Here is a 21,357-nt window from a genome sequence, read left to right on the forward strand (position 1 = left end):
TGTATTTTGGAAGGACGAAGCTGAAGGCTGAGGTTAATGGTCGGTTACTTAAGAGTGTGGGTGAACTGAAGGATCTTGGGGTTAAAATCCATACATCCCTTAAGGTTGCTGCACAAGTTGAAAGGATAGTTAAGAAGGCCTATTGAATGCTGGGATTCATTAATAAGGGATTGAGTTCAGGAGTAGAGAGGTCACGTTGCAACTCTACAAATCTCAGGTAAGACCTCACTTAGAGTATTGTGTTCAGTTCTGATCACCTAATTATAGGAAGGATTTGGAAGCTATGGAGAGGGTGCAGAGGAAATTTACCAGGATGTTGTCTGGATTGGAAAACAAGTCTTATGAAGCAAGGTTAGCAGAGCTGGGACTTTTCACTTTGGGGTGTAGAAGGATGAGAGGAGACTTGATAGAGGTCTATAAAATTATGAGAGGCATAGATAGTGTGGACAGCCAGCACCTGTTTCCCAGGGCAGGATCAATAAACACCAGAGGATATATGTACAAGGTTAAGGGAGGGAAGTTTGTGGGTGCCTGGAATGCCTTGCCAGGAATGGTGGTGGAAACTGAAACATCAGGGGCATTTAAGAGACTCTTAGTCAGGCATATGAAAGAAAAATAGAGGGTTAATGTGGGTTTAGCCCTTTTAAAAAAAAAAGGAATACATGGGTTGGCATTTTGAGGGCCGAAGGGTCTGTACTATGCTGTAGTATTCTATGTACTAATACTTACCATGTATTCGATGCCTCAGCAATTCAAGCATTCATTAGCCCCTTATACACTTGCAAGATATCCCAGGAATTAACCCCCAATCAGCCTCACACAGGGGATTGACGACCTCGACCCCGGTGTTGCAATCAGGCAAGTGCAAAACAGGTAAGTGCATTGTGGGATTGAAATGACCCAAGTTTTTGTGTGAGTGCAGGAAAGTGAAGGAAGAAAAGATTAAAATGAAGGTTTAAATTTTGCCATGGGAAAGTCGTAGTGGGGAGAGAGAGAGAGGAAGGAAATAAATAGCAATAGAGGACAATTTTTAAGCAGCGTGGGAAAATTGGTAGCGCTATAACCCACAATTTATAAAGACCGTGGGAAAAAGCAATGGCAGACCTGACTTCCCAGAATGCCATGTGGCAGAGAAACCCCTCCAAATGGTCCATGTATGCAGCCGGGCATACAGTCCTTTCTCTGCCACATGGCATTCTGGGAGGGCAGGTCCACCATCACTTTTTCCCACAGTATTTATAAAATTGTACGTGATAGTGCTACCAACTTTCCTATGCTGTACAAATTGTGCACTAAGGCGCTACAAACTTCCCATGCTCTATAAATTGAGTACTATAGTGCTACCACCCTGTTTAAAAATTGTCCACTTTTGCTATTTATTGATAGTAGTTTCCCATGGTCCCTTATAAAGGTTTTTATTAGTGGGCACAACAACAACAGGAGCTGAAGGGCTCATACTGTTCTGTACATAAAGCTTAATTATGCTATAATTAGGCATGATTAATTTTGTCCAAATATAAGATCATAATACATTGATCAGGATTTAGGACAAGTTCTCCATTGCTTGATGTGTCATGCCATCACCGGTAGAATGTAGAACAGTCCTAACCCCGGGGATGGTTCCTTGCAAGTGTAAAAGCATTCACTGTCCCAGGTAGGAGTGGTCAAGTGTGAGAAGACAAACCCCCATTCCTATCCCAGGACACTGAACGGCTAATTTAGTGGGATGCAAGTGTGAATTTAGTGGGATGCAAGTGTGAAAGAGGCTAATTAGATACATCTTAAATGTTGAAGAAACCTGCCCCCACCACCCACAGGCAGTTTGTTACAAGGTGAGAGGGATTTTCCTCAGATCCCCTCTAAACATTTTGTTCCTTACACAAACTACGCTCACTAGTTTTAGATATCACTACTTTGAATTTCTCATTATCTATCCTATCTCTGCCTTCTCCACTCCAAGGAGGGCAGCCTATCTGGTTTCTCCTTGGAATTAGAAATGTGTTATCCCAGACAACATTCTCTTTTGCAACCTTCAATGCAGTCATGTTCTTTCTGTTATGTGATCAGAACTGCATATAGAATTCCAGGTACTGTATTCATAACACGGTAGCATAACCTTACTTTTGCATTCTCTGCCCCAGCTAATGAAGGCCAACATACCAGATGACTTTTTCACCACTTTATACTTGTACTGCTTCAGTCATGGATCGCTGGACTTGCATACCACCATCCCTCTTTTGCTCAATATCCCCAGGGCCCTACCATTCATTGTGTCCATCCTTCCCTTATTAATCCTCCCAAGGTACATCACCTGTCACTTATCAGGATTAAATTCTATTTACTATTGCTCTGTTCTTCTCACCAAATGATCAATATCATTCTAGTTGCCTGAAAGTGTCAACACAAGTAGCTAGGGTGGCATTTGGTATGTTTGCCTTCATCCATCAGGGAATTGAGGGTTATCATGTTACAGTCACATATACCGGTGAGCCTGTGTGCAATTCTGTTCATTGTACTATAGGAGCTGATTGAACTAGGAAGAACACAGAAAAGATTCACAAGGATGTTGGCAAGCCTGGAGGGCTAGAGTTAGAAGGAGAGACTGGATATAGGAACATAGGAAGTAGGAACAGGAGTAGGCCAAAAATGGCCCATCAAGCCTGCTCCACCATTCAATACAATCATGGCTGATCTAATTTATGACCTAACTCCACCTACTTGCCTTCTCCCCATATCCCCTAATTTCTCTATCATGTAAAAATTTATCTAACCGAATTTTAAATATGTTTAATGAGGCAGCCTCAACCACTTCCCTGGTTAGAGAATTCCAAACATTCACTACTCTCTGGGAAAAACTATTTTTCCTCATCTCTGTCCTAAATCTACTCCCCCGAATCTTGAGACTGTGTCCTCTCGTTATAGTTTCCCCGGCCAGCTCAAAAAACCTTCCTACATCTATCCTATCCATACCCTTCATAATCCTATATGTTTCTATAAGATCTCTCATTCTTCTGAACTCGAGCGAATACAATCCTAGATGATTTAATCTTTCATCATAAGTCAACCCCTTCATCCCAGGGATCAACCTAGTAAACTTCCATTGGACCGTCTCCAAAGCCAGTATATCCTTCCTCAAATATGGAGACCAGAACTGGACACAGTACTCCAGGTGCGGTCTCACCAGAACTGGACACAGTACTCCAGGTGCGGTCTCACCAGTACCTTATACAGTTGCAACATTACCTCCCCACTCCTGAATTCAATTCCTCTAGCGATGAAGGCCAACATTCCATTTGCCTTCTTAATAACCTGCTGCACCTGCAACCTAACTTTTTGCGATTCATGCACAAACACTCCCAAGTCCTTCTGCACAACAGCATGCTGTAGTTTTTCACCCTTTAAATAATATTCAGCTCTTTTATTTTTCTTGCCAAAGTGGATAACCTCACACTTACTAACATTGTACTCCATCTGCCAGACCTTTGCCCACTCATCCAGCTTAACTATATCCCTCTGCAGACTCTCCACATCCTCATTACAATTTGCTCTTCCACTCAATTTGGTGTCATCCGCAAACGGCTACACCACATTTTGTCTCCTCCTCCAAGTCATCAATGTAAATGATGAACAGTTGTGGGCCTAACACTGACCCCTGTGGCACCCCACTTACCACTCTCTGCCAACCTGAAAAACTCCCATTTATCCCGACTCTCTGCCTCCTGTCAGACAACCAATTTTCAATCCAGGCCAATAGACTTCCCCGGACTCCACTTTCCTGTAACTTACTGAGAAGTCTCTTGTGCGGCACCTTATCAAATGCTTTCTGGAAATCCAAATATACAACATCAACCTGTTCCCCTCTATCCACCACACCCATTATATCCTCAAAGAATCCTAACACAAGTTTGTCAAACAAGATCTTCCCTTTCTAAAACCATGCTGCATCTGCCTGATTGAACCCTTACGTTCCAAAAGTTTCACTATTTCATCTTTAATGACGGCTTCAACCATTTTTCCAACTACAGACGTCAAGCTAATTGGCCGATAATTTCCAGTCTTCTGCCTACATCCCTTCTTAAAAAGTGGCGTGACATTTGCTGTCTTCCAGTCTGCCGGGACCTGCCCAGAATCCAAGGAATTTTGGTATATGACCACCAATGCATCAACTATAACTTCTGCCATTTCCTTCAGAACCCTTGGATGCATATCATCAGGACCAGGTGATTTGTCTGGCTTTAGTCCCATTAGTTTCTCCATCACTACTTCCTTTGTAACAACTATTTTATCAAGGCCCTCTCCAACATTTGCATCCTTAACTCCGCACTTGGGCATGCTGGACGTGTCTTCCACCGTGAAGACTGACACAAAATATTTGTTTAATGCCTCAGCCATTTCCTCAATTTTTGCTACCAGTTTTCCTTTCTCATCCTCCAAGGGTCCTATGTTAACTCTGGCCACCCTCTTCCGTTTTATATATTTATAAAATATAAAGATAGGCTGGAACAGTTTTCCCTGGAACTTAGAAGGGCAAGGGGTGTCCTGAAAGAGGTTAATAAAATCATGAAGTGCATAGATAATTTAGATGGTCACAGTCTTTTTTCTAGTGCAGGGAAGTCTAAAACAAGAGAGCTGAGATGAGAAGGGAAAGATTTAAAGAGGACTTGAGGGCCGAGTTTTTCACAAAGAGGGCAGTGAGTACATGGAGCAAGCTTCCAGAGGAAGTGATAAAGGCAGATATAATTACAACATTCAAGGTAAAGAGAATATGAAAGGATTAGAGGTATGTGCATCAAATGCATGCAATTAGAACTGGGTTGCATCGGAACCTTGGTTAGCATGGCTCAATAAACTCTTCCAAACATTTTTCACAGGGACAGTAGATGCACATAACCACGTTCGACAGAAACATGCAACTTTGCAGCAGTCAATTCAGATGGTGCCATTTTCATTAGGCTACATCAAACTCCAGAGGTGAATGCTATAGCAATTACTAAATCCTGTCAAAACAGTAGGACATCAACAGAAATTAATAAGCCCCATACACAATATAAAGGACTGAAAATGGCTTGCATTTGTTGGCTCCCACCAACCTTTCATGGAACAAAGGAAACTCACTCACTCACCTGATAGTTCACGGAAGAAGGGTGGATGTGAACATTTCTATCATTCTTTGTGATGAAGTGCAACTCCTCTGGTTTTGGTGGCAACTTCACTGCACCTGACATGGTCTGTGTGTACTTACTTGGAGGAGCAGTCACCTGGATACAATAGAAACTTTTATGTTGATCTCTAATGTCCATGCAGTTTGATCACCTTCTGCACCCCAACTTCTCAGATTTTCTCTACTATACTGATATAAGACAATAAAATATAGGTGCAGGAATAGGCCACTCAGACTCTTTGACCTCTTCTGCTGTTCCACAAAAAAATCACACCTGATCTTTACCTCATCACCATTTTCATGTAAAAAATGAAAATAATTAATTTTAATCTGAAATCAGGCTTTTTTGCTGAACATATGCAATAGATTTTTAGGTATTAAAGGAATCATGCAATATGGATTTGTGCAGAGATCACCCGTTATCTTATTTAATGGGGGTGTAGGCAAGTTTGGTTGAATGGTCTACTCCTGCTTTAATTTCTTATTCTTATGAATGCAGTTCTCCAGATGAGGCTTGTTCACAGCTCTGTGCAATAGAACATGATAGATACCTTGATATAAATATAAAGCCTCTTAATACTTTAAGTTCTTTCTGGCTGATTTTATCATCAGTTTGCTCATTAGTACTTTTTTTGTACCTAAATCTATTTCATCAGCTCCATTTCTGAATTTTACCTATTAAGGTGGTAAGCCAGTACTTTTGACAAGCACCAAATAGTTGGAACGTTAATACTGGTCAGTTTCAAGTACAGTCAATGAAGACTAAGTTCAAAAAGTTCACAGCCTGCTTATTATTTCAATAGTCATTCATTACTCACTGAACTGCAGTATTGTTTCCCTCCATTAGAGGGTATGATCCCTGGAATCCATCCTGCTCAGAACTACATGAATGGAGAAATTGCCAGATGGGTTAACTTTCTCTGACATGTATTTAAGACAAAACAAGGTAAAAATAAAGTTCCAATTTTACCTTTCTGTGTAAGACCTTAGTTAATGTCTGATCCCTACTCAATACTCTCAAAAATTCAAATTTTTACTGAATTACAGAGTCAAAATGCAAATTATAGGAGTTCTGTACTGACCTGGACGACATTGGGATAAAGAGCAGCACACAATATTGCTGAAATTAATTTCATGTTTCCAGCATTGGAGTTGGCCTAGAAGAGATGCAAATGACAAGGTTTTTTTTAAAATCATTTTGAGTTATTATATATGAAATAAATCTGAAAAATCAAAATCAGGATATACACAGCACATTGATATGTCAACAAACTATGTAAAAACTTCAATGAGGCAGAATCCCAAATTAATGATAAAAGATTTTATCTGCTGGGATACAATTCCTTAATACCCAATTGTACCTTTTGGAGAGGCTTCTCATCAACCTTGAACTAATGAAAATCACTGGAGATCAGTAGATGCCACCCCTTCCCTACTTAAGTTTGGCTGCTGCTGTCCTGATTGAGCCAGAAAAATACTGAATTATTTGGTGGAGGACTGGAGGCTCAGCCTCTAGTTGTACATTTTTAATCCTGGACAAACATATTTATAAATCTCAGGAGATAAGAGTACATTTTAATGCCATGTCTACAATTAACAAGAAGAACCTTCAATAAAAAGTATTTTTTTATGTACAATGCTCCATTTACATATTAAATTAAAATAATAGCCATGTTACACATCTCTTAAAAGGTTATATCTCCATTTACTTGCCTCATAAAGGGCGCAACCTTAACATTCCTTTCTTATACACATAGAACCAAAGAACATTACACACAGAAACAGGCTCTTCAGCCCTTCTAGTCTGTGCCAAACTATTATTCTGCCTTGTCCCATTGACCTGCACCCATGTGGGACTTTGTCAAGGCCTTACTGTAGTCTATGTAGACAACATCCACAGCCTTTCCTTCATCACCTTTTCTAGTAATCTCTTCAAAAGAATCTGTAAGATTGGTTAAGCACGACCTACCACACACAAAGCCATATTGACTATCCCTAATCAGTCCAAATGCTTGTATATCCAATCTCTCAGAACACTTTCCAATAATTTACCTACTACTGTAGACAAGACTCACCAGCCTATAATTTCTCTGTGTGCAGTTTTGGTCACCAAACTACAGGAAAGATATTAATAAGATTGAAAGAAAGCAGAGAAAATTTACAAGGATGTTGGCTGAATTTCAAGAATTGAGTTGCAGCATAAGGTTAAACAGGTTAGTACTTTATTCCCTGGAGTATAGAAGAATGAGGGGAGATACGAGGCATTAAAACATTTTAAAAAATCTTTTGGAGCCTTTTTTAAACCATGGAACAACATAAGTTACCCTCCAATCCTCCAGCATCAGACATTTTAACTGTTTCTGCCAGAGCCCCTGCAATTTCTAAACTAAGCTCCCTCAAGGTCCAAGAGAATATCTTGTCAGGCCCTAGGGATTTATCCACCCTTATTTGCTTTAAGGCAACAAGCACTTCCTCCTCTTTAATCTGTATTGTTCCATGACTTCACTGCTTGCTTTTCTTACTTTCCATGACTCTATGCCAGTTTCCTGAGTAAATACAGATGCAAAAAAAAAAAACATTTAAGATTTCCCCCATCTCTTTTGGCTCCATATATAGCCAACTACTCTGATCTTCAATGGGACCAATTTTGTCCCTTACTATCTTTCATATACCTGTAGAAACCCTTAGGATTTTCCTTCACATTGTCTTCCAAAGCAACCTTATGATTTCTTTTAGTCTTTCTGACTTGCATTTTTTATACACCTCAAGTTCGTCATTTACTCCATGCTGCCTATACCTGCTATACATCTCTCCGCTTCCAAAACAGATCCCCAATATCCCTCAAAGATTAAGGTTCCCTATGTATTAACTTTGACTTTAATCTGGACATAAACATACAAACTCTTTACTCTAAAATTTTGCTTCTGAAGGCCTTTCACTCACCCAACACATCCTTGTCAGAAAACAAAATCCTCAAAATTGGAATTTCTCCAATTTAGAATCTCAACCTGAGACCCAGACCTTCTTCTCCATAATTGAAACCAATGGCATTATGATTAGTGGACCCAAAATGTTCCCATACACATACTTCTGTCACCTGTCTTGTCTTATTCCTAATAGATCCAGTATTGCACTCTCTCTAGTTGGTACTTCCATAAATTGACTTAGAAAACTTTCCTGAACACATTTGGCAAACTTCAAGCCATCCAGCCCTTTTACAGTATGTGAGTCCCAAGCAATATGTGGAAATATGTGGAAATAAAGTTAAAATCTCCTATTATCACAACTTTATGCTTCAGCAGCTATCTGATCTCTCTCTATAGATTTGCTCCTCCAATTCTTGCTGACTATTGGGCGGTCTATAATACAACCCCCATGAGTGTGGTCATACCTTTCCCGTTCCTCAGCTCCACCTATATAGCCTCAGTAGATGAGCCCTCAGGTCTGTCCTGCCTGAGCACAGCTGTGATATTTTTCCTGATGAGCAATGCCACTCCTCCCCCTTTCATCCTTCTTGCTCTATTGCATCTCAAACAACAGAAGCCCAGAACATTGAGCTGCCAATCCTACCCCTCTTGCAACCAAGTTTCACTAATGGACACAATGTCATAATTCCATGTGCCAATCCACGCTCTAAGCGCAACTGCCTTTTCTACACTTCATGCATTGAAATAGATGCACCTGAGAAAATTTCCATCATGAACAACCCTTTGACTTCTGACGTTATATGCAATCTTCACCATCTTTTTTCTCCACTCCTCTATCTGCTCTGGCACTCTGGTTCCCGTCCCCTGGCAAATCTAGTTTAAACCCCCAGAGCAGCATGAGTAAACGTTCCTGCAAGGCTATTTATTCCCCTCCAGTTCAAATGGAGACCATCCTGTCAAAGCAGGTCCCACCTTCCCTCGAAAAAAGCCCAGTAATCTAGAAACCCTCCCTCGTGCACCATTTCTTTAACCATTTGTTAAGGTGGCTATTTCTAATATAAATCTGCAATTCTACTTTAACAAATACTTCTTAAAACAAAAAATGACATAAATTGACTATTTATAATTTGCGCTCCTGTTATCTGTTACCCTGATCATCTGCTTATTATGGGGAGCTTTAGTTTTTACTTGAACCATTTGCCTTTGAGTCTGTTGCCCAGAGTTAATTGTATTAGGCCTGTCTTTTCTCCTTTGTCTGAAGTACTACCATATGGATTTGCTTATAATTTACAGCAAGAAGAAGCAAGTGCCCATTCTTTAAAGGAATAAACCCCTTACATATTAGTTTAAGTTTGGTCAATAAGGGCAGAGGTGCAGGAAATGGGCTCTTTTCTCTTCCTTTGTTTTTCTTACAATGATTCATGGTTTCTGACAATATTTGCAGGTGTGTGATAACATCCCCCAAAAGCTTTTAATGCTTTTAAATGGATACACAGCAGCTTAGGGTAATTGTCACCAATGTTCCCTCTAATTTTTAGTTGTCAGTGTGAGCAAAATTCTTATGTTGTGCACTGAATGTGCAAATTTAAGCTTGAAATTGTTTCAAGATCATTTTGGCTCAGCCTCTCTCTCATGGCTAATAAAACTGTATTGGCATGTTTTAATATAATAAAGTATGATTGCATTCTACAAAATATAATTATTAATCACTACATTATTTTAGGTAACTAACCTTTTGTATGCACATTAATTTCCTTTGTGGGCTGGTTGCAAAACGTGTGCGCACACACGCATACAGCTTAGAGGGAACAGTGATCGTCACTCAATTTTCCCATCTTTACCCTTTGAATTGCCTACATGTCCTCTCGTTAGTAACTTCCTCAAGTTACAGCAGAAACTAGAGACTTAGCTATTAGAGGATCTTTGCTCATCTTGGTAGTAACACAATGCCAATCCTGATTTTGAGCAGACATTGCTGGTAGCTATGAAGTGAACGCTGTATAACTGAGTGCTTACTAATGAATTGCCCTTCTTTCTCTTCCCAATCAACTCCTGCAGAGAACTGTCAACTAGAAACATTACACCCATTCTCAGCCCTCTTTTAACTTTAATTTATATATCCGTCAATGCCAAGTAACCCAAGTATGTATTAGAGAACTGCCAGTCATTCAAACTCCAAAACTTGTTCAACTTTCACCTATATCGTGGCTGGTCTAAACTTCCAACTGCCATTATCCACTGATTCTCCCTAATTAGGCTTTCAAAAGGGAAAGGGATTTTCCTTTTTCAAAAGAAATATTTTCCAAGGCTATGGGAAAAGAGCATGGAAATGGAATTGATGGGAAAGCCAGTTGGAGCCATTCCAGATCTACAGGCTGAAGAAATTTCTTTAACAATGTAATGATTCTCTACAGGTGGTCCTCTACTTACAACCCATAAGACTTACAACCATCCACCCATACGACTAAAAAAAATGTATGTTTATAAAAAAATAAAGGAAAAGTAGGTAAATATAAAAATTACATATCAAGTTCTGGGGATCCAGGGGCTGTTTATTTTGACAGACCAATGTGGTGGCAGCCACGGGCCAGGAGGGCACTGAGACACTGCTGCCGCCGAATGTGTTCTATTTTTGGGGCATGAAGGTGGTGGCAGACCCAGTGTTCGAAGTGGGGGAGGTGAGCACAGACCTGGAGGAACATACGTCAGACTTGTGACATTTTCAGATCCAATCGATTGATCAGAACGGATCTCGGACGTATGTCAGGACCACCAGTAATTATATTTCTTAATACAAGAATCTAACAAAAAAAAATCAATCCCAGTGCTGCGATTCAATGCTGCTTGACCTGCTGAGTTCCTTAAGTATTTTTGTTTTTTTTTAAAATTCCAGTTCGGAAATGTTCAACAGCTTCTGAGGGAAGAGAGTTCCAAGTTTCCACTGTCCTTTATATAAAGAAATGTTCCTTAACACCTCTGCATTACATCAATCACAACAGCATAGAAAATAAAGCAATTTTATTTGACCTCTTGACCAGTGGCCTCAACAATCCCATCTCCTCCCTGTGAAGACATCTTCTCAATGTATTTGGCTCTCAATCCCTCCTTCACAAAACCAATATCTGACAGCAGTTCTGCAAATTGTCTCTTCATGCTGGAAATTTCCTACAAGGTGGAAAAAGACCAGAGGAGATTAACAAAAGATATTGCAACAAGGTGTACTGACTAAATTCCTTGCTAGCAGAAATAAAATTATTACCTACCTGCAGTGTTCTTCCTGACAGGAAGTTTTTCCTGCAGTAGTTGTATGCTGCTCGTGCACTCTCCTTTAAGGCAGCACTCCATCCCTGTGGGTGATTTAAATTAAAGGAAGTTGAGAACTTTTAAAATAAAGGTGTACATGCAATATTTGTACCACATTGCTAGCTAACTACCAGCTATAATAAGGAACAGCCATTTCTCCTAATTCTCAAAAGGTCAACTGCCTGAGATTCTCACCATTGGGGTCCGCAAAGTTCAGAAAGGAAGGGGAGAAACTGTACTAACAGCACAGCTACAGGAGCAAAGGTTGGCAACTTGTTTCTTGACCATGGTTAAGACTTTGGTCAGCAGAACATTCCAATACTTGTTTGGGGCTGGATGGGTACAAAGGCACTCAAAAAAAGGTCGATAATACCCAGGACGGAGTTGTTAGCTCAACTGGGAGCCTGCCTCCAGACACAAAATCCATCCTTGCTGCCACCAGCACATTATGTATGTGGTATTTGCGATTTGCAGAATTTTTTGTCAGAAACTCAGCAAATACACTTCAGAAGGTGCACAAGCAACAAGGACTTGGTTTCATTTTGTTCCTTCAGGTTTCCATCCAAAGATAGAATAAAAAGTGTTGGAAATATCCGGCAGACATTAATTGAAACTTTCAGCATTTTCTGTTTTGATTTCAAATTTCCCAGTCCTGTAATTTCTTTTGATTTTAAAGGAAAAGATGTCAACTTGGGTAAACATCCAACTCAATCAGTGCTCTGAAAAAACATCAGACTTAACACCTTTGCAGGAGTACCCCCAGTTCAGTAAGTCATCCCACCACCTAAGGCATCAACACAGCACAGTTTTTATTCACAAGAGCAAATGATTAAAATCAAAAACGACTAGCCTCTATTGTGAAGAAAAGTAACACTATAAACAACGCTTTGGTGTTGCTACCGCTTTGATTTTCCCTTTTCATCTTCACAGAAATGCCAACTCCACACTGGTCAAGTGCTGAGTTACCAGAGGGAGTGCAAAACACACAAATACATTTGTAATCACAACCTTCACTCCATATTAATTGGTGCAAGGCACTGGCACCCTACAAAAGATGGATTCAGGTTGAAATGTCAAGTTCTAAGACTGGGATTTTTAAATCTTTCTGTACTTTCACAGATGGTAGAAAGCCATTTCGACCATCATGTCTATGTTGTCTCTTTGAGCAAGGCATCAAATTAGTCCACTACTTTATCTCTTTTGTCACTGCCCTTTTCAAATAAGCATCCATTTCTAAGTTAATCCAGGTGAAAGGTGAACTACTGAACGAAAGACCAGATTCTTAACCACAAAATGACTGAAAATCTGTCGCCAGTTTTACAGTCAAACAGTGTGGAAGCAGGCCCTTCAGCCCAATTTTCCCACACAAACCAAAACAGACCACCCACAATAGTCCCACCTGCCTGCATTTGCACCATATCTTTCTAAACCCATCTGCTCCATGTATTTATCCATTTTTATTCTTAAACAGAGCAATCATACCTGCCTCAACAACTTCATCTGACAGCCCATTCCATACACCACCCCCCTCTGTGTAAGAAGGCTATCCATCAGGTTCCTGTTAAACCTCTCCCCCCTCACCTTAAACCCATGTCTTCTGGTTACTGATTCCCATACTCTGGGCAAAAGATCTGCGCTCTCCCGATCTATTCCTCTCATGACTATTGTACACCTAAGCTATATCTGGAATAAGCCATAAAGACTGTCAAAAGATTTCAGTGTTTCTACTAATTCATCAGTCTTTGCTCATGCAATAAATATTTTCATATCCTCCAAGAGGTGTTCCATCACTGGCAAAGTTGAGCACTAACAAAGGAATGCTCAGTACACTGCTGTCTTACCTTGTAGGCCTGGAAGATAGTGAGATAGTCACTGCAAGCCACAGCAAATTCTAGCTTCTTTGCATTTGCTTCTTCTCTTTTATCCCACGGTGCAACCTATTGAGAACACAACCCATACTATTTACAGGGCATCTATGACCTGACAACTGCATTTGGATAAACCATTTAAAACTTTATTCCTTCCACCACTTTAATTGGTCTTTTTTTATTGCTGATTTAAGGAAATTGCAATTGAAACCAAAATTTATCAAGATCATAAGATCATATTTGAGTCTCAGCAACTTGTTTTCATCTTCATGTCCTCTCATACAAGCCATGAATTCTCTATGAAATTGTTATACTTGTTTCGGTAGTTGTACACAACTAGTCTCAACTAAATAATGTAATAAATATTTAAACATGGATCAATTATATATTTGCAAAGCAGCAACTGAATTGGTTTGGAATAACTGATAATTTATATATATATACACATCTATATATATTAATTATGCCACAAGGATAGATATACTTACAAAAGGAGATTTAAAAGCCAAGCTAGCTGCAATGGTCAGAGCAGGGTCAAGGCAACGGAAAATAGCACCAAACAACATTAGTTTTCCAATGCGGACATCAACAGGCAAAAAGGCTAAGTGATAGCCCAAGGGAGTGAGTGTTTCATCTGCTGTGAGAGCTCCCAAATCTTGCAACCGATTCTTAGCTGCTTTCAAGCTTTCTTCTGTGGGTACTTCAACCAAACATGACAGGACAGACTCCAAGTCCAGCTCTGCAAAAACGTCCAAAAGTTTGATCCTGGATAAAAGAGAAAAAACAGGCAACTCACAACTTTAAGTTTTCTATATGTAGTAATATCCCGATAATCCAGAATTCAAGCAACTAGCAGCTGAAGCAACCAGCAAAAAAAAAAATTTCCCATCTGTTCCTCCACAATTAATGATATCCAGAATACAAACCCAAAGATTACAGTTACAAATATCTTAGTTCAGTCTTTACAATTACCAATTTTTTAAAAAGTTGGCAACCATGAATACTATTTTGGAATAAAACTATGAATATTTTTGAAGATTTATAATGTAAAACATTTTGGTACTGTGACCAAGAAATACAGTGTGTAAATTTTCAATTTAAAATCCAGTTTTTGATTTTTGTAAGGAGTTTATTCTATAGTATGCATAACTGATGAACTAATAATTCTTCCCAACCTTAGACAAAGCTGCTCCAGAGGCACCCTCTTGATCTCAGGCAACTGCAACTCCTGGAGGTGGTGACGGTAACAGTGACTGGTAAAGAGGTGAAAGCAGACTCCAGAGGCAACACGACCAGCTCGCCCCCTCCTCTGCTGAGCATTTGCTCGTGATACCCATGTGTCCTCTAGGCTCTCCATCCCTTTGCATGGGTCATACCTGTGAGAAGTGAGACACAATTCCTCTTGTATTTGCACATAACATCATGATCTGAAAAATGGCGGTGCTGGCTCGACAGGCCAATTGGCCTAAGCCAGCACCTACTGTCTATTGTCTATTGAAATGAGATCCAAGGTTGTTCCAAAGTATCTTGTAATTCATATGAGACATTATACAGAAAACAGGTTAAATGTGATGGCTCTTTCAAAGACTGTACTACTATAATGACATGAACACCTTAATCTCTCGTAATTGTCAGATTTTATGATTAAATTACAAGAATCTTCCAACAATCTCCATTAGATACAGTTGCATCAACTTTTTTTTGGGCGCTGTGAACATTCCTTCCTCTTGAATGCTAAACTGGATCCCATTCTTTGGGCTTAGCCACACTTAACGTTATTTCAAGTACATTGCATTTTCTTGCTGCTTAGAACCATAGAACATTACAGCACAGAAACTGGTCCCTCTGTCTCTTCTAGTCTGTGCCAAACCATTTTTTTTGCCTAGTTCCACTGACCTGCACCCAGTCCATAACCCTCCATACCTCTCCCATCCATATACCTGTCCAAATTCTTAAACGTTAAAATTGTGATGAAGTATAAAGACCATTTCACCCATTCATATTCAATGGTTAAATTATATCATGTCTTATTTAAGTTTTGAAAAAATTAGATATAATATAAAAGATGCAAAGTCTGAACTTGATAAGGGCCCATTATTATCATAATCTGAGGATTTAAGTGGTGTGGATGCTCGAGGGATTCCCTGTCAGTGTCTGGGGGCCATTATTTAATTCATATTTACAATATATATCGATAACCTTGTTTAGAGGGAGGGGTGGATTAATAGGGAGATTTTTTTTCCCCTTTTCATTATTAAGAATAAGTACAGATTACAGATCTGTCACAAACGAGCCTGCAGCTGACGTGGACATTACCCCTCCATTAATCTTCATCCGCGAAGCCAAGCCAAAGAAAGAGACAGATCATATCACAGAACAACAGTTCTTCTCTTTTATCCCACGGTGCAACCTATTGAGAACACAACCCATACTATTTACAGGGCATCTATGACCTGACAACTGCATTTGGATAAACCATTTAAAACTGTTCTATTTATGCTTTATTCCTTCCACCACTTTAATTGGTCTTTTTTTATTGCTGATTTAAGGAAATTGCAATTGAAACCAAAATTTATCAAGATCATAAGATCATATTTTACATAAGATAAAGTATCTTATGTAAGGGAATTATACGTGTATTATTTGTATAATTTTTGTATTCAATATTGATTTTGGACATAATACATTACGATTTAATCGTTTAATTATTATAATGATAGAATTTGATATTCTGAATGAAATAAGTTAATGTAATAATAATGTTTATGCTTATAATTTACAATTGATATGTGACATAAATATACATACATATAACTTAATTTGTGTTATCACTAATCTTCTTTCTTTGGCTTGGCTTCGCGGACGAAGATTTATGGAGGGGGTAAAAAGTCCACGTCAGCTGCAGGCTCGTTTGTGGCTGACAAGTCCGATGCGGGACAGGCAGACACGATTGCAGCGGTTGCAAGGGAAAATTGGTTGGTTGGGGTTGGGTGTTGGGTTTTTCCTCCTTTGCCTTTTGTCAGTGAGGTGGGCTCTGCGGTCTTCTTCAAAGGAGGTTGCTGTCCGCCAAACTGTGAGGTGCCAAGATGCACGGTTTGAGGCGTTATCAGCCCACTGGCGGTGGTCAATGTGGCAGGCACCAAGAGATTTCTTTAGGCAGTCCTTGTACCTTTTCTTTGGTGCACCTCTGTCACGGTGGCCAGTGGAGAGCTCGCCATATAACACAATCTTGGGAAGGCGATGGTCCTCCATTCTGGAGACGTGACCCATCCAGCGCAGCTGGATCTTCAGCAGCGTGGACTCAATGCTGTCGACCTCTGCCATCTTGAGTACTTCGACGTTAGGGGTGTAAGCGCTCCAATGGATGTTGAGGATGGAGCGGAGACAACGCTGGTGGAAGCGTTCTAGGAGCCGTAGGTGGTGCCGGTAGAGGACCCATGATTCGGAGCCGAACAGGAGTGTGGGTATGACAACGGCTCTGTATACGCTTATCTTTGTGAGGTTTTTCAGTTGGTTGTTTTTCCAGACTCTTTTGTGTAGTCTTCCAAAGGCGCTATTTGCCTTGGCGAGTCTGTTGTCTATCTCATTGTCGATCCTTGCATCTGATGAAATGGTGCAGCCGAGATAGGTAAACTGGTTGACCGTTTTGAGTTTTGTGTGCCCGATGGAGATGTGGGGGGGCTGGTAGTCATGGTGGGGAGCTGGCTGATGGAGGACCTCAGTTTTCTTCAGGCTGACTTCCAGGCCAAACATTTTGGCAGTTTCCGCAAAGCAGGACGTCATCGCTGAAGAGCTGGCTCTGAATGGGCAACTAAAGCGGCATCATCTGCAAAGAGTAGTTCACGGACAAGTTTCTCTTGTGTCTTGGTGTGAGCTTGCAGGCGCCTCAGATTGAAGAGACTGCCATCCGTGCGGTACCGGATGTAAACAGCGTCTTCATTGTTGGGGTCTTTCATGGCTTGGTTCAGCATCATGCTGAAGAAGATTGAAAAGAGGGTTGGTGCGAGAACACAGCCTTGCTTCACGCCATTGTTAATGGAGAAGGGTTCAGAGAGCTCATTGCTGTATCTGACCCGACCTTGTTGGTTTTCGTGCAGTTGGATAATCATGTTGAGGAACTTTGAGGGACATCCGATGCGCTCTAGTATTTGCCAAAGCCCTTTCCTGCTCACGGTGTCGAAGGCTTTGGTGAGATCAACAAAGGTGATGTAGAGTCCTTTGTTTTGTTCTCTGTACTTTTCTTGGAGCTGTCTGAGGGCAAAGACCATGTCAGTGGTTCCTCTGTTTGCGCGAAAGCCGCACTGTGATTCTGGGAGAATATTCTCGGCGACACTAGGTATTATTCTATTTAGTAGAATCCTAGCGAAGATTTTGCCTGCAATGGAGAGCAACGTGATTCCCCTGTAGTTTGAGCAGTCTGATTTCTCGCCTTTGTTTTTGTACAGGGTGATGATGGTGGCATCACGAAGATCCTGAGGCAGTTTACCTTGGTCCCAACAAAGCTTGAAAAACTCATGCAGTTTGGCATGCAGAGTTTTGCCGCCAGCCTTCCAGACCTCTGGGGGGATTCCATCCATACCTGCTGCTTTGCCACTTTTCAGTTGTTCGATTGCCTTATATGTCTCATCCAGGGTGGGATCCTCATCCAGCTCTAGCCTTAGGGGCTGTTGAGGGAGCTGGAGCAGGGCGGAATCTTGGACTGAGCGGTTGGCACTGAAAAGAGATTGGAAGTGTTCTGACCATCGGTTGAGGATGGAGATCTTGTCGCTGAGGAGGACTTTGCCGTCTGAGCTGCGCAGTGGGCTTTGGACTTGGGGTGAGGGGCCGTACACAGCCTTTAGAGCCACGTAGAAACCCCTGAAGTCGCCAATATCCGCGCTGAACTGTGTTCGTTTGGCGAGGCTAGTCCACCACTCATTTTGGATCTCCCGGAGTTTGCGCTGAAGATGGCTGCATGCGCGACGGAAGGCTTGTTTCTTCTCTGGACAGGACGGCTTTGTAAGGTGAGCCTGGTGGGCAGCTCGCTTCTTTGCCAGCAGCTCCTGGATTTCCTGGCTGTTTTCGTCAAACCAGTCCTTGTTTTTCCTGGAGGAGAAGCCCAGTACCTCTTCAGTGGATTGCAGTATGGTAGTCTTCAACTGATCCCAGAGGGTTTCAGGGGACGGGTCCGTGAGGCGGGTTGCAACGTCGAGCTTTGCTTTGAGGTTTGCCTGGAAGTTTCCTCTCGCTTCGTCTGACTGCAGGTTTCCAACATTGAACCTCTTTCTGGGGGCTTTATTGTTCCTGGGCTTTGGCTTGAAGTGAAGGTTGAGCTTGCAGCGAACCAGCCGGTGGTCAGTGTGGCATTCTGCGCTAGGCATGACCCTGGTGTGGAGCACATCTCGTTTGTCACTTTCTCGCACCAGGATGTAGTCCAGGAGGTGCCAGTGTTTGGATCGGGGATGCATCCAGGTGGTCTTAAGGCTGTCCCTCTGCTGAAAAAGGGTGTTTGTAATGACAAGTCGCTGTTCTGCGCAGAGCTCCAACAGGAGGCGCCCATTGTCGTTGCACTTGCCGACGCCATGCTTGCCCAGGATTCCTGGCCAGGTTTCTGAGTCTTTGCTGACACGAGCGTTGAAGTCGCCCAGGATGACAACCTTGTCGGCTGTAGGGGTACGTTGGATGAGGTTGCGCAGGTCGGTGTAGAACTTGTTCTTTTCTGCTGGTTCCGCCTGGAGGGTTGGAGCATAGACACTGATGAGGGTGATGTGACGTTTGTTTTGAAGTGGGAGTCGCATGGACATGATTCGGTCCGAGAGGCCTGTCGGAAGGTTTTCGAGTTTGGAGGCAATGAAGCTCTTGACCATGAAGCCTACACCAGATAGGCGTCGTTCATCCGAAGGCTTGCCAGACCAGTAGAGTGTGTAGCCCGCGCCGCGTTCTTGGAGGCTGCCTACATCTGCCAGGCGGACTTCACTGAGAGCGGCTATGTCGATGTCAAGTCTGAGGAGTTCATGTGCAATGAGGGCAGACCGACGTTCAGGTCGGTGGCTGTCAGCCTTGTCTAGCATGGTTCTGATGTTCCAGCATGCTAGCTTGAGTTTGTGAGCATCTTTTGAGGGGGAGGACGTGGAGGGGGAGGACGTGGAGGGGGAGGACGTGGAGGGGGAGGACGTGGAGGGGGAGGACGTGGACCTGTCCTCGGGCCTGCGCAAAGGAGCTTTTAGGTGGAGTGCAGTGCGCGCAGTACTGGCCCCACCCTTTACACCCATGGTTCGAGTGCCGTGGCCAAGCAAGCTGGGACGTGGCAGCGAGGTCCTTGGGTCGTAGGTTTTATATCGGAGTGGCCTTCTCCTATGCAGGTTTCTTACCCGGGCTGGAGGGGCCTGCCTCCCCTCCTAGGTCGGTCCATACTGCCCGGACCGGGGCCGAGGCCGCCGCAGTTCACCCTGTGCCTGGATTGGGGCCGCCGCCTCCCACTCTCTGCCCGGATCGGGGCCTTCGCCTGCCCCACTCGACCGAGGCCGGGGCCGCCGTCTCCCCCTTGCTCCTGCCCGGATCGGGGCCGCCGCCGTCTACCCTTCGCCCGGACCGGGGCCGGGGCCGCTGCTGCTCTCCCTGTGCCCGGACTGGGGCCGCCGCCTCCCACTCCCTGTCCGGACCGGGGCCTCCGCCTGCCTCACTCGACCGAGGCCGGGGCCGCCGTCTCCCCCTTGCTCCTGCCCGTATCGGAGCCGCCGCCGTCTACCCTTCGCCCGGACCGGGGCCGGACAGATGTAAACAATTACCTTTACCTTGTGTAAAGGGTTTTTGTTAAACCCAATGAAGATATTTTAAGAAGAAATGTTAAAATTGAGCCCACATACACCATTTCAGCTGGGAGCTCATTCCACACCCAGACCACTCCCTGTATGAAGAAGTTCCCCCTCATGTTCCCCCTAAACCTTCCTCTTTCACCATTAACCTATGTCCTCTGGTTTGTATCTCACCTACCCTCAGTGGCAAAAGCCTATCTATATTTATTCTGCCTATACCCCTCATTGTTAAATACCTCTATCAAATCTCTACTCATTTTTCTACACTCCAGGAAATAAAGTACTAACCTGTTTAACCTTTCCCTGTAACAACTCAGTTCCTGAAGACCCGGCAACATCCCAGTAAATCTTCTCTGCACTCTTTCTATCCTATTAATATCTTTCCTGTAATTAGATGACAAAAACTGCACACAATACTCCAAATTTGGTCTCACCAATGTCTTATACTATTTTACCATAATATCCTAACTCATACTTTGATTTATGAAGCCCAATATGCCAAAAGCTCTCTTTACAACCCTATCCACCTGTGATGCCACTTTCAGGGAATTATGTATCTGTATTCCCAGATCCTTCTGTTCTATCACACTTCTCAGTGCCCTACCATTTACTGTGTTTGTCCTTTCTTGGTTTGTCCTTCCAAAATACAACATCTTACACTTGTCTGCATTAAATTTCACCTGCCATTTTTCAGCCTATTTTCCCTCTGCAAGGTTTGAAAACCTTCACTGTCCACAATGCCTCCAATCTTAGAGTCATCTGCAAACTTACTCTGATCCAATTTACCACATTATCATCCCGATCATTGATATGGATGAAAAAAACAATCATTCCAGCACCGATCCCTGAGCCACACCACTCGTCACAGGCCTCCAGTCTGAGAAGCAATCATGTACCACTACTCTTTGGCTTCTCCTGTCCAGACATTCTCGAATCCAGTTCACTACTTCACCATGAATACCTTCTTCCTGACTCTCCTTCCATATGTGATCTTGTTAAAGGCCTTACTAAAGTCCATGTAGTCAATATCCACAGCCTTGCCTTCATCAACTCTCTTGGTAATCTCCTCAAAAACTTTATAAGATTGGTTAAACACTATCTACCATGCAGAAAGCCATGTTGACTATCCCTAATCAGTTTCTAGATATCTCTTAGAACACCTTGCAATAATTTACCTACTATTGACGTCAGGCTCACTGGTGTATAATTTCTAGGGTTACTTTTGGAGCCTTTTTTACACAACAGAACAACATGAGGTCTCCTCCAATCCTCTGGCACCACAACTGTGGCAAAGGACATTCTAA

General features: G+C 42.3%; 1 protein-coding gene across 3 annotated transcripts in view; it reads right to left on the reverse strand.

Annotated features, from left to right (window-relative positions):
• Positions 1-21,357, reverse strand: part of dhx57 (DEAH (Asp-Glu-Ala-Asp/His) box polypeptide 57) — a 129,775-nt gene that overhangs the window by 7,026 nt on the left and 101,392 nt on the right. For all 3 annotated transcript variants that reach the window (XM_069931914.1, XM_069931915.1, XM_069931913.1), the window contains 7 exons: positions 14,435-14,635; positions 13,748-14,024; positions 13,233-13,328; positions 11,352-11,435; positions 11,116-11,253; positions 6,244-6,318; positions 5,124-5,258 (listed from right to left, as the gene is read on the reverse strand). In XM_069931914.1, the coding sequence (XP_069788015.1) occupies positions 5,124-5,258; positions 6,244-6,318; positions 11,116-11,253; positions 11,352-11,435; positions 13,233-13,328; positions 13,748-14,024; positions 14,435-14,635 (1,006 nt within the window). The remainder of the gene's footprint in view (positions 1-5,123; positions 5,259-6,243; positions 6,319-11,115; positions 11,254-11,351; positions 11,436-13,232; positions 13,329-13,747; positions 14,025-14,434; positions 14,636-21,357) is intronic.

Source organism: Narcine bancroftii, chromosome 4, assembly GCF_036971445.1.
Source record: "Narcine bancroftii isolate sNarBan1 chromosome 4, sNarBan1.hap1, whole genome shotgun sequence".
Lineage (NCBI taxonomy): Eukaryota > Metazoa > Chordata > Chondrichthyes > Torpediniformes > Narcinidae > Narcine > Narcine bancroftii.